Here is a 14,573-nt window from a genome sequence, read left to right on the forward strand (position 1 = left end):
TGTTAATTTTAAAGAGAATTAGAGTATCTACCCCTGTACTAAAGAATGACCTCTGTAGCTTTTGAACTTAAAAGACAGTCCTCTTTCTCTGATACTGTAATAGAAAATATAATTTAAATACCAATTTTTAAACTTTGGATCTTGTATTTTCCTGACTTTTATTTTCTACACATAACATTGAGCCAGTGCACAGAATAACAAAATAATGAAAAATGATACAAAGTGTGTAATAAAATACTTCAACATTTATTTCCTGTAAAACTACTTTCTATTTCAGACTAGAACATTATACTAAAACCTGAATTTATCACCTCATGTGGATCCTTCAGTAAACATGTTTTTGTTTGTGCCTTTTTTTTTTTTTAACCTTTGCACATTTTTCTTAGTATTAGACAGGCTAGCAAAACTGTTCAAAGCAGATTCACCATCTGCTTTTTCACTCAAAGCAGTAAGTTTTTTTGATGAACTACTTTATAGGACAGTTTTACATTCAACTCTGAAGGCATTAGTTAGGCTTCATTAATAGAAACTGATGGAAGCTATCAGAAACATTATTTTGCTCTCCATACTCACGGACTGGAGACTTTGCTGCCTCACTCCCCCACCCCATTTCTGTTTTTAATAAACTGCTAGCAATTTGATATATACCTGGTGGAACGACACACCTTCAAAGATCGAAGCAATCGAAAAAGAATAAATACCAGTTACAAATGATCAAAGATGAAGTTAACATATTTTTCTGTCCACGGGTCTCCACACACAATTAATTCATCAAGATACACCATCAGTTGCCTAATTACGGTGCACTTACAATCAGAAGAATATTCTACTTGTGATGTCTGAACAGCTGCCCCATCCGTTGACTGTGGTGTCGATGAGTTATTATCTGATTGCGCTTTGCGGACCAGTGCTGCAAGTGGATGATCTGGGTCTACTACCTTCAAAGGCTAAAAAATTTGAGAGTAGAGAATACATTAAAATTTGAAGTGCATATTTAAAACATGGTGTTATCAACTTAATTTGAATTAAATTAATTAGGTATCAATAATATACTCCAAACACTGAAATTACTGTTTCTGTAGTTCCTGTATCAGGACCAATTTGATTCTTTTTCAAAAATTTGAGGAAGGAAAAAAAAAGGACAAAATACACTTCAATTTGTTGTGACAATAAATCCATGACATGAACAAAAAAGCAGGTATTACTCTGTTGTTCAACACCAAGGCTGAAATAAGACACAATCTGACTTTACTTGTCTAAGTATCAGACAACATTGCTGCCATTTCTCTGAAAGCTTCATAAGTGCACAAACATCTGTTATTCCCACTGTTCCATCACCAGGTCAAACTCAAAAAGTATCTATAACATATCCAGCAAAATCTACACATAATGAGTTGTACTAATTCTGCTGAAATATTATTCACCAAACCTATCATGTCATATCAAGATTTTATCTAAAATCTGAGAAGAAAATATTCCATCTCAGCTTTTAGCAAAATACATTTACATTTCCAACACAGACAGAAAAAAATGTTAACAGAAGATCCTATCACCTGCAGCATATTACAATTCTGTGCCCTGTAATCAGACATTTAAAAGTCATTTTAATAGGATGAAATACCTTCATAAGCTCTTCAAGTCTACTGCATTTTTTAGATGCAAAGAGACTTGGATGCAGATAGTTTCCATCATCATCGTCGTCATCATCATCCTCTTCCTCAGATTTCACTTTCGAGTCTGAGTAAAAGCAATATCTCAATTTAATTTGGGTTTTCTGTGGATTGGTTTTGGGAGAGGATGAAGGTACAGAACAATCATGCGTTCTTCTAAGAAACTACACTTTTCACAAATCTGCTTATTCACTAAAATAAAGATTAAAAAGATGGCATTGTTAGCCATCAATAAAACTAAAAGTTAAGTGTACAACTCAAGTTTTTATTGGACTAGATCTACACAAGCATTATAAAGCTCCAAGATCATAGCAGATTTTGTATCATAATGTTCCCCAAAATAATATTTTCTTTTAAAAAACTTTTTCAATTTAAGGAAAATCTCAAATCATCCCAGCAATCTCAGCTGCAGGATAACAGTACTGCCATCACAATACACCAAAAAGATAGAGCTATTTTTACAAAAAAAAAAAAAAAAAAAGACGAATGGATGTTCCATTGATCAACATCCCAAAGCCACCCATTCGACAAGCAATTACTTACGTTTTTTCTCGTCTGTTTTATTTTCAGAAGGAGCTGCGTATCGTCCCTCTTTCATAGCTTTCTGAATGAATTTGTAGTAGGGATTGAGGTAGTGATCAAATCGCAAGAAGTCAAACTGGGAGTTGCGTGCTTGCTTGGCTTTTAGCATAATCTCAAACTGTGCTCCCTGCTTGCAGACAAAGTTTGCAGTTCGTTCTATAATCGCATGCATTTTTGCTGTTGGTGGCTGCAGGAGTAAAATAACATAGATTTGTATTTTCATAAGTGGTTTGTAAAGTTTGTCAGAACTCCAGAGGGAACTAGAAAGAGGGGAGATCCCTGCCTGGCTTCTCAGCTTTCTCAGCAACATGGTGTCATAATCACTTTCACCGAGTGAAGGCATTTCACCTTTGAAATAAAAGACAGATGTTTTCATTGACACAGCAGTGCCAAAGTCAAGTGGATCTGCCTTACAATATCTTAAGGTGCTCTGAAGAGTCACCATGCATGGACTTAAAATGTGCAAATAATGTTCCCTAACTACAAAAGCTTCTTACTAGGTTTCTTGGAAGAGACATGTTGCATCTGAATACCAACATAAGAATTTTAATTATACATACTGTCACATTCCCAGTCATTAAACACTTTAACAATAAAAGAAAAAGAATGAAGGTAACCAGTATCTGTGCATTTCCACTCCTGAAATCTCACGTAACGAGCACTGCCATGTCAAAAGCAAGAAGTGAGAAGAACAAGAATTTAATTGAAGAATGAATAAACTTCACCATTGACTCTTTAATTTCATACTCAGATAGGTCTGTTTTGTCTTGTGCTAAACAGACTGTAGGAACACATACTGTGTGTACCTATAAAAAAGGAAATGGCACACTACTGATTCATTTCAGCTTTGAATTTTTACTGGTCCAAATGCAGATGCATGCTGCAGACCTCAGAAAATCTTTTTCAGAAGATCAGAAGCAGATAATACAGCAGTGCTCTATTTAGGGAAAAAAGACTGAATGTGATCAAACAGCACATTTTTAGAAATTATTTTCAGCCAGTTGGATTCTTCATTAGAACAACATGTTCAATCTGGAAAAATAAATAGTTGTTTCAAGTTTAACTTGTCCCTCTAGAACACTACTAAAGATTGTTTTAATTAGAGATAATTAGGTTCTCAATAAACTGACAGTATTATGTTCATTGCCAGTTTCACAATTTACTCATATATAAAATATAACTATTTCTGTCGTTCTTGAGTAGGAATATAAATTACATTTCAAGACCTAGAAATTCATGAACAAAGCTACAAATCAGCAAGGAATCTCAAGAAACATTGTACCCAAAACTGCAATCTAGCATTGAATTTGAAACTGACACCACTTTATAAGCTCTGGAAGACTAGCAGCACCAGTGATCTGCAAAATTTTGAAACTTTACGAAGTAAGAAAACATTAAATCTCCATCACGTAGAGATGCAGATGTCATAGATATATTCTAGTTTGCTACTGAATTTAATAAATAGACTAAGTTAAACTGATAAGACTGTTAAAATTGATGGTATTCTTTCAGGAGAACAGGGGAAAAACCCTTTGAAAACAGTCCAGAGTTGACATTATGTAAGTGCTATAATCTAGTCAGATATTCTGTTCTAAACTTCAATTATTATTGTATTTTTTTTTCCTGAGCGAGCTTTCCTTACTGCAAGTTAAACAACTAACTATCCTCCATTCTTCAGTGAGCCTGGAAAATAATTTAAACCTTACATTGCCTCTCAAATATGTTCATCTAGAGAAAATAAAACAATTTTCAATCTCATAAATTTAGCTGATAATATCCTCTTATTGCATACGCCTGTGGCATCCACAGACTTCTTAAAATGCAGTGGTTAAAAACAGTCATCTTTGCCCATTAACCCAGACCATGAACAGTTCAATCAGTAGAAGACATCCTGTGTGCTTAACACAACTCTTGTATTTTAAATTTGACAATGACATTACTGCTGCAATTGGAGTTTCCATACACTCAACATGCAACAGCTCACTGGAGCCTCTGGATTTTTTATTTTTATTTTACAGTAGTGCTGCCTAACTACTTAGTCTTCATTTAACATTTACACACTGGATTGCTCTTTATTGCAGGAGCTATTTGATACCTTTATTGACCTGCACTTTGCAGATAGTGAACAAAGTCTCCAAGTTAGCAAGACAATTCTCAGATCTTATCCAACTTCCAAACAAAGCTTAGAAGTACCACCCCACTCCTTGACCATTAACTTCTTGCCATAATTACACATCACATGCCCTTTAACTTAAATGTTGATTAGCAGCAGCCTCAGGAGAAGCCTAGAACACCACTGTCATTTCCACAAAATAGTAATGTATCTGCACATGTATTCCAATCACCTGGGGATCAACAAAATGGCAAAGTAATTTACAGAGCGTTTTGTTTGCCTTTAAAAGAAAAACAAAACCAACAGAATATGCACTTTCAACAGGGAAGCTGAATCACTTGGTTGGAACAACAACATCATCATGGCTTACAAAAAACATTTTCATGATTTTCAATCCAGGGTTAAATATATGTTCTTTTCAGAGCTGTTGTCTAGACATTTCTGGTTTTGTTTGTTTTAAAACCCAAACTGAAAATATCCCCCATTCACTTTTTGTTTGCTTGAACATATTGGAGTTCAATAGCTGACTTATATTAGAAATAACTTTAGTAAGCCTCTCACTGAATTCTGCAACTACGTGTAAAAACGTATCTTAAATTTCAGAACAAAACTCAGCAAAACAGATTTCTAAAACAGCAAAATTTCTTTCACCATCAGACACTTTTTGGAAACCACATACAATTGTAAATAAGCGGTTTCTGACTGTGAAATTGACGTTCCTATTCTAAGAATAAAGTATAGCTGGCAATTTAAATGCAATAACGTAAATATCTGAATTCAGAAGTGGGTTTGTAAGCACTTTACTCTTGAAAGATACTGTATGACTGTATAGAAAAATAAAGGAAGTAACACAATAGATACGTTAAAAAAACAGAACAGGATAAAAACTTTCAATTAACGGCTAATGAAGTAGAAGAACAGTCTTACACAAACACTGTGTTCACGAATAGTCATTCTAACAAATTGCTTTGAATCTTTACTAGCTAAGATTATCAAGTTAAGAAGGCAGCCCAAAGGTAAATTAACATTTCCACAAACGCGGTATAAAATAATATTATTTGCCCTTCTCAGCATCTCTTCTGAACTTGAAATAAATTTAAATTCATCATGTTTACAACTGTACTGAAACACCAACATCACTTCACTTCAGTGAAGGATCTTGGAAGGAAGAGACTGTTCAGCTCCCTTTAGGGAAAACATGCAAGTTGTTGTTAAGCTTACAGCTTACAATGTAGCACATTCTGGTAAGATCACATGAAGGGAAGAGCTTCTATAATGCTAATACTTTCAAGTTATTTCACAGTTTTCTAGAAATAAATGATTGCTTTCCTCCTGGAATAGGCTAGCCTTAAATGCAGCCTTTACATTGGTCACTTCCTACCCACTTCAGATTGGGCCAAATTAAAACAAATCTGAAAAAGTCAACAGAAGCAATCTTCTAGTTTAACAGTCCTTTCCACTTTTTATTTTCTCCAAATTCTCTGAAATATCACAGGTGATACTAAATGCACTTAGCATTAACACAGTAGTAATTTCAATGTGAATAAGAAGATTCAAGAGTTAAAAGAATTCAAAAAAAATCAAGGCAGTACGTTTGGAAATAAGCTACTATTTGAGAATAATCTTAAGTCTACCAAACTGAAGTTTATGGAGAAAAATCAGTACAGCACCATAAACTTCTTGAAAATTGACAGAAATGTAGGCTGCATAAAATGTACACACATACCAGTTCCACATCAGAAGGTACATTCAGTCCTGGAGGGGCAACAAAAGGTTCTTCGTTTTCTTCTACATTTTCTGTCTGAGCTGCTTCTACAACAAATGGCAAGGTAAAATACTATAGCACAAAACACGACAAACTATTCAAATGTTAACAAAAAATTATTACAAAAAAAAAGCTTATCTAGAAGCTTACACCTAGGTAAGATAAACACATCTCGTATCATAGTAACCCAGCAGTATGTTGTTAAATAACCCTAGTAGTTAAATAAGTAGTAGTAAGTGTAGTTAAATAATATGTAGTTTAATAATTAATTAAACAATTCTAACATAACTAAGACATAGCTCAATAACACTTGAAAGCTTCCTTAAGACTTCCCATTAAAAATACAGTTATCATACTTAAAGATGGGAGCATGAGAAGCTGAACTCTGCATTTAAGATCACGAAGAGAAGCATACTACGTTGAGAACGGTCTTGTTTGTAATTATTAAGGTGATGAAACCTAAATCTAAAAATTCTATCATGGTTAATTACTGTTTTGTTTATTTCTAGTGATCTTTTCCTTCTTGACCAAGAAACATAGTGGTAAAATATTGTCATGTGATGAAATACCAGAATTTTTATGATTAAGAACCTGCAGGACAGCAGAATTAAATTTCTGATCCTGATTACTGCAGTATTGACTATGGTTTATCAGGAAAATATTTTAATACATCAAGAGAAAGTTTTCAGAAAAACTTAGTAACAAAATTCCATAAAAAATGTAACCTCTATTTACCCTGAAGTACTTTTGCATTAAAATGAATGTAAAAACATCAAAGATTTTCAACCTTGAACTGCATGGGAGACAGAGGTGCTTCCTCTTAACTAACCCTCACCATTTTTAACCCCTTACCTCTTTGTTTTGCAGGCTGATGTTCCTCCTCCTCAGTGGGTTCTGAAGGGTCATAATAATCACTGCCATAACGGAATCCCACTGCATTATAGGTACCATCTTCTGCCAAGGCTTCACTCAGTCTTTTATATTCCTCCTCTTGAACAAAAATACAATTATCAATTAATACAACATATTTTAAAGTTAATGTTTTAAAAAAGAAGGAGAAAAAAAGATTCTTACTTAAGTTTTTAGATGAGATGTTTTCACCTGTTTTAACTTTCATTTAAAACTGAATAGAAAAAGACAGCATGTACATATGCTGACCATTTATGTCTCCCTGAAGAGATAAAGGCTGAGGGTTAAGACATTCTAACATAATTATTCACACAAGAACACTGACTTTCAGTTATACAACACTGAAAAAGAAGCAGGGTGTGTTTATTCTTTTTTTTTTTGGGGGGGGGGCCCCGGGGTGACGGGGGGCGTGTCTGAAATCCCAGTCTGCCCTCACAATCAGGGCAGTTTCTGTGTGGATCTATATTTAAACTATCCTGTGGTCCTCTCACATACGCAAAGACTCCCGCTTTCGAATCCACTGGATACTGTCAAGATAACATCAGAAAAAAAGAGAGTATAAAATAAGTAGGAGTAAATTTAATTAAATTCAAAATTATTTATTTAAACATGTGCTAACTCAGGAAGTTTCCTTGAGCAATACCTTGCCTCGCCTCCTCCTCAAGCAAGTCCGTATGCAAGGCTAAATACCTCTCTTCATCACAGAGGGCTTCTATTCTAGCTTCCTCTTCAGACAACTGATAATCTCTGTTCCATGTAGAATATTCAGCATCGTATTCAGAAAGGTCATGCAGGTGACCACGCCCATCATACCTGCAAGATGAAAAAGCTGGTCAATGAAAAAAACTTAGGGCTTGAGTTTATGCGACTACTTAAATACTTACCCATTAAAAATGAAAAAAAATACTTATATGTTAAAGCATATTTCCTTTTAGAAGTTACGTTTAATTTTGCTAATCATTTGTCACCAACTATTGAAAAATTGTTTAATAGGCTAGATTCCTCTCAAAGAAACTTATAAATTATTACAATTAAAGGCAAAGGTATCCTTTAATAGTTTAAGTGGGATCCATTTCCTTAACAGCTCTTACCGTACGTGGTTCAACCAACCAATCAATGTCACTTGCAAAATATGTTTTTCTGGAAAGTCAAATAGCTTACATTCACACAAACCCGAATACATAAATACCTATCCGTAAGAACCAAACGGTCGAAATTTCCTCGCTTCTTTCTGCTAGTCCCGAACTCTCAGGAGATATCTTCACCATAGAAACTTGCGTCCATTGGAGGTAAAATCATGGCTAGGCTCGGCCCCTAGCCATTTGGCTGAGGAAATAAGTTCTGGGTTATGTGATAGAGAGACACACATACATAGGAACAGTAACATATACATGCAATTCAAGGAGGTTCACCGTAAAAACGGCAAAGATCAATGACGTACACTTCCTTTCTACTAAGCAGAAAATTTTATTTGCAAGAAAAGCATTGCATTGGGATAATGTTTATGCATCAGTAAAAGAAACTGATTGAAAAGTGACAGTAAACTCCACTCCGCTGAGGTGTCTTCCCACACACAACTCTTGACTTGTGCCAACTTGCTAGACCAAAAACAAAGAAAGTAAATATTCTAATAGCAAAGTTAATGAAACACGTAGGTCTGGTTAATCAAGCTCTGTCCACAGGCAAACTTCAACCCATGTCTTCTTATAGCAATGTGCTTTTCTCAAAATGGTGAAAATGAAGACTGCTGCTGGAGATAAAAAGAACCTAAGCTTCCAAAGTAGTTTATAGGATTAGTAAATGCAAGCTTCCTTAACTTACAAATGTATGTTATTTGAACTTTTTAGTATTGTATGTATGTACATACATGCACATACTTCATTTTTGCTCCCAACAATTTCCATAACTACAAAAAACTGGGTTACTGCTGTACAGAACCACAAAAATGGCCTCTACCTCCTAATGAAATGTGCCATGCAAGTGAGCCACTCTCAGAAGTGTGTGTTATAACACTTCTCACTTAAGAATAAAATATAACTTATTCATGTTTTTGTGTTTATTGCAATTTAACAAATTAAACAGTAAGAATCGAAAATAGCACAAGAACATCTCTTTTTCCTGCATTCTTATGGATTTTTTTTCAAGCCAAATACTGTTGTGTTGAATCGAAACAAGAAAAATCACGCTTAGCATCACACCAATGATGAAACTGAGGGAACAAATATGTATAGTATGTCATGTGATCCTTTTCAAACCCAAACCCTTCCATCTTTCCACTGAGTTTTTCAGGATCAGCCACAACTTCTCATAAATAGCACTTTCAGTGCTCTACTCACATATACCCAACCTGACTTCTAATTTTCTTTCTCCAGATATATATTCAGAAAACTCATTCTGAATAAATTACTTCTAAATCCCACCCTGAACCACTGAGACTTCTTAAGAGACCAGAAGAAAAACCAAACCACTAAATTCTGTTAACACTCTCTGGCCATGAACCTGTAAGTACTGCAAAACAACCTAAAAAGCCACCTCTGTCATAAAATTTGAAGAGCAAACACCCCAAATGAGACCCACTCTGCCGCTAATATAGATTAACGCGCGGCACAAGGAAAAAGTGATTAGACCACAAATTACTCTTGGGGTATCCCATCAACAGCTTGCAGTCAGATTACACAGAAGTACAGAAGCCCCACTTTCCCTAAGGTGGGTAAATGTCTTATCTCCCTGCCCTACACCCTGGCTGCTTAGCGAACGCAGAAAGCTTCCTATAAGCATTCCAACGCAATAGGGCTTCCTTGATTTCCATGTGAGAATAGATAATAGTTCACGTTTGCACTGAAAAGGTGCAAAACCTTCAGTCTCCACTCCACAAACCCTGTCCTAGCAAGTGGAGAAGAAGACACAATGCATACTGGATGCCTGAGGGAGGGGAACCTCCCCACACTGCCAGAGAAGGGAACCCCAAATTCCCATTGCCTGGGGGACGTCAGCCTTACAACAGCAGCGCTCGAAGCACCCTAGCAGGAGGAGCAGCCCTCCAAGTCTGCCAGCGAAGAAGATCCCCACACATTGATCGGCCAGAGCGAGCCCTCCATTGTTCATCCCCCGCCCTCGCTTGCCCACAGTATAAGGGGAGGAACAGAAAGAGGCTATAACAGATCTCGCAGCAGAGTCTGGGGGTTGTGGTACACCGACCTATCGATCATGATCTTGGGGTCTCCCATCCAAGGAATAAGGTGTCGCCCCTGCTCCTGGTACTGAGCCTTCTCATCATCTCGAAACAGCTTGCAGGCATAGCCGAACACCAGCAGCTCCACACGGCTATTCCCACCTCCACCTCCTCCACCTCCTCCGGGGGGCCCGGGGACCGTTGCCCCGCCTGACAACAACATGAGGGGCGGCGGGCCTGCCTCTTCTGCGCTCCGGCGAGAACCCCCGACCCCTCCGTACATCACCGGGGGACGCAGCGGGGAGGAGGAGGAAACTCGCAGCAACAGCGACTGTCCGAGAAGCGAGTCCCCGAGGAGGCCGGGCCCGCGCTAAACTCTCCAGCTCCACAGCACCACGGTCGCCATCACCCGAAACAAAATGGCGACGCTTCCTCTTCCGCTGGCCGAGCAGAGGGCGGCCCGGCTGCCGGCACTTGGCAGATTCGCCTCAGCTTTCGGGAAGGAGAACGAGCAGCCCCAGGCCCGCGGTGAAGCTCTGTGCTGCCGGCGGCGGCGGGGTGGGGCGGGTAGAACGGCCTGAGGCGACAACTGCCGGTGGCTTGGCGGCCGCAGTGACGGGGGGTGTGACGAAAGTGCGGAACCCGGGGGGTGGCTCGGGTGAAAAGGGAGTCTGATTTCTGCTGAGGAAGATTTCTGCTGTAGTTGATAAACTAGAATATTTGCTAAAAAATATCTACTCAGGGTCAAATTTTCTAATGATGTTTGCCTCAGTGTGATGTTATTTTCCTGGTTTTGGCAAAAACCTGTGTAACGTGGTCAAGGTGACCCTGCTTGAGCAGCAGGGTTGGACTAAAGGATCTCTGGAGGTCCCTTCCAACCTCAACCACTCTGATGCTGTGCAAAACTAACAAAACCCAACCAACCAACCAAAAACAATAACAACAAAAACAAAGACCGCAAAACAAACAAGCAAAAAACCCCACCAACAACTAAGCTCCTCAAGAACTTAATGTGAGGGATCAAGTCGCTTTGCCTAAGTTATGACAAGTTTTGTAATTAAATGCATCATGTTTTGCTATTCAAAATTAGACTTAAACCATAGCTTTTGTTATGAGGAATTCTGGACACCAATACACACCGACAGCTGCTGGGTTTTTCCTGTACAAACAATTTACCGATGTCACTGACCCAAGGGAATGAAATACGTAAAACAGTGAGAAAACCAATGCATGAACACTGGAAAAGAAATGGATAGCTTGTGTCTGCATCTAGAAATACCTGCTACTGCATAAATTTGGTGAAGAAATGTAAAACTTTTCCTTGAACAATTCTTTTTCCAGCTTTAGTCATGAAACTGAAGACATTATCCATGGGGTTTCCACAGTATTTGTGAAAGTGAACTGCAAAATCTGAGTAAATATTATATGATACTTTTAAGTAATTATGATGCACGTACACATGCATCTGCAATTCCTTGTGCTATAAAAGATGGTTAAAAAACCAAAGTTTTTGAAGTTAACAAATCTGTAACCGTGGAGCATATTTCATGTGGAACTTAGTAGGAATTGATTGCCTCAGAACTATCGGTGGAGAAATCTGCTAAAGGTGGGTGCTTTGGACGTATCTTGCTGGCATGTAAAGTAATGACTGAGATGTTTTAATGTAGAGAGTAGTTCTTTGTATAACACTCCCCTTTGAGAAACATGGAATACAGACCTGAATGCCAAGGAGATGGGGCAACAGGCCTGATCATCCTTCCACAATTTTGTACCAGTTGGGAAACGCCTGGAGTAAAGAAAACTGCAGGAGAAAACAATAAAAAGAAGATAAAGGAAAACAAACAAACAGATTTTGAGGGCAGTATAAAAACACAATTAAACACTAATATGTGGTGAGGATTTTGTGACTTCCATAAATCTTCTGGTAATACAAATGATTCAGCCATGTGTCACAAAAATGGCTCCATGCAGCTGAAGTGGTGGTGTAATGAGATAACTTAAGAATATTTTACCAGGATATCAGCATTTGAGGCGAGGGTGTGAACTGTACATGGGTCAGATAAAGGACAAAAATGGAAATCTTCGTTACAAAAAATGCAATTAGAGAAAGATGGAGGGAGTATTTTAATGAGCTCTTTAATGGTGAAATGGATAGAGGCGAACAAACAGCAATTTTCCAGCCACTTGAGCCATTTGTAGAAGAACCAAGAGGCAATCAGAACACCCAGGAACAATAAAACACCAGGTGTTGATAATTTTTTCTCCTGAATTATTAAGAACAGGAGGGGATATGCTAACTGCAAGACTTTAAAACTAATTGGTGCTGGTTTGGTGATTTGAAATTAATGTAAAGAAACGGAAAAGGGAGCTGTATGTCTGTTTCTGAGAAGAGGGACAAAGTGAAATCTGAGGCCTAGAGCAGCATGTCACTGCTTATTGTAGCATGTGATATTTGTGGCTGTTCACATGTAATTAGCCTGTAAACAGAAGAGAGATTAAGATAGGCTTCTGCAAGAACAGGACTATTGCACAACAGTTATTTGCAAATTATTAATTACTCAAGGAAAGGTAGTAGGAACATGAGCAGACTACATACAGGGATCTTTAATGTATTTGAGGAAGCACATAATAGTACATTATGACTTTGCATTATAATAATAAAAATATCTTCTTTAGATTATTTTTTCAGTATGTATCAGTAAACTATTCCCTTTTTATTTTTGTTTTAGTGTATATCATAATCAGGAAGGAAACTTGGTGCTAGTCATTATAGATTTTTTTTTTTTTTTTTTTTTTTTTTAAAATTTAAATAAAATCCTAAATATCAGCTAATAAGAAAATATACCTTAAATGACTCTAGGCTTCTTTTTTAAGGTTTTTATATGGTAGAATGTCAATGTTATTTCATATTTCAACACCCAATTAGTCCGAGCTGAACTGGCTGGGAGGAAGAGTAGCTAGCTATAACAGGAAAAAAATTACAAAATGAATCTCTCTCCCTCTTGCTTTTTATATTTTCATTCCATTGCAGGTAGGAAAGCAAGAATAAAGCAAGTAAAAACAAACCTTTCTCTCTCTCTCTCTTTTTTTTATTTTTTTTATTTTTTTTGTCTTCTGTATTTTAATAGAACTGTAGTCATCTAGTATTGCTTTGTGGCTTACCTTTAGCTAAAAGTGTAGAAAACACATTATTTCTCAGTTCTGAAGTAGGTTTCAAAGAAAAACATGTTGGGCTGATTTGAAAGAAAAATACCATTTTCCTCACATTTTGTCCTTCAGCAATATAAAGGGATTTTCAAGCATACCCGAAGAATGCATCAAATGTTATCCCAGTTGTAGAGGAGAAAGGAGATCTTAGCTGCTGGAAACACTGCTGAAGACATAGCAAAGGAGGGGTAAGCAGTTCTGCAGAGAAGAGTGCAAATTTTCAGTAATTAAGTAGTTGTAACTTAGGAGTGGGTAGTCATATAAATTCTAAGATGTTATATTCCTTTCTATTGGTTATAGGGGGATGAGACTATATGAGTTCATGTAGGATTTATTGATCAACACTACACCCTGTTCTTCATAGTAAAAATTGAAAGCTTGCGTTTTCATGATATTAGTATTGACACTGATGTTCAAAGTGGGCCTGTTATTTTTGTAGAAAATGCTGTGCTTAGGCTGGAGCCAAGATCTAAGGTATTTCTGGGTCATCATTTTTTTATTAAGGAACTTGGCATGAACCTGCATGGCCATCAGACTTTATTCTGCCTCAGTGGTATCTTGTAACAGAAGAGCTGCCATGTTCTTCAGGGACATGCTCACAGAACCAGAATGTTTTACTTGAACACTAAAATTGTACATAATTATTCTCTTAAAGAAGATATTCCTTAAATTATCATGACTTTGTGAGCAGATTTTATTGTTACTTCTGCCATTACTGTGGCATCCACATATAAAACATATGGTAATTCCAGTCCAATTGAATTGGAATCACATTTTAAATACAGAATTGCAATAAAACAGTAGCTAGGTAAACAATTTATGGGTATGTTAATGACTGCAGTATGTAACTGGCTGAATTAATGACTAGATACAGACTAACAGAGTAGTGGTTGAGGATTTCCAGCTCTTTTTAATTACAAGCTTACTGTAATTCATAGCTTAGTTGCTCCAGAGAGTAACTTTATTTCCAGAGAGTTACTTCTTGAATGAAGATTATATTTACCTATCTGTCCAAAAACATGAGGTAAAAAGCTCTCTTCTTTTTAACACAGTACTTTTACCTATTGACCACATTTCTTATTCTAGCAAGTTACACAGATATGCAATGTATCCTCTGGTAGGTGGTTTCTTCTGTGAGTGTGTGCGTATTTCACA

General features: G+C 37.0%; 1 protein-coding gene across 5 annotated transcripts in view; it reads right to left on the reverse strand.

The window, feature by feature from the left end:
• The window catches only part of SFSWAP (splicing factor SWAP), a 48,254-nt gene extending 37,604 nt beyond the window's left edge, over nt 1-10,650 (reverse strand). For 2 of the 5 annotated variants that reach the window (XM_035340411.1, XM_035340410.1), the window contains exons 1-7: nt 10,238-10,650; nt 7,683-7,852; nt 6,983-7,120; nt 6,092-6,177; nt 2,214-2,439; nt 1,622-1,737; nt 812-947 (exon numbers count right to left, since the gene is read on the reverse strand). In XM_035340411.1, coding sequence (XP_035196302.1) covers nt 812-947; nt 1,622-1,737; nt 2,214-2,439; nt 6,092-6,177; nt 6,983-7,120; nt 7,683-7,852; nt 10,238-10,494 — 1,129 coding nt within the window. In that variant the 5' untranslated portion in view covers nt 10,495-10,650. Of the gene's footprint in view, nt 1-811; nt 948-1,621; nt 1,738-2,213; nt 2,440-6,091; nt 6,178-6,982; nt 7,121-7,682 lie in introns of all 5 variants that reach the window. The other 3 variants (XM_035340412.1, XM_035340413.1, XM_035340414.1) reach the window with 3 other exon arrangements.
• Between the last annotated feature and the right edge of the window lie 3,923 nt (nt 10,651-14,573).

This window comes from Oxyura jamaicensis, chromosome 15, assembly GCF_011077185.1.
Source record: "Oxyura jamaicensis isolate SHBP4307 breed ruddy duck chromosome 15, BPBGC_Ojam_1.0, whole genome shotgun sequence".
Lineage (NCBI taxonomy): Eukaryota > Metazoa > Chordata > Aves > Anseriformes > Anatidae > Oxyura > Oxyura jamaicensis.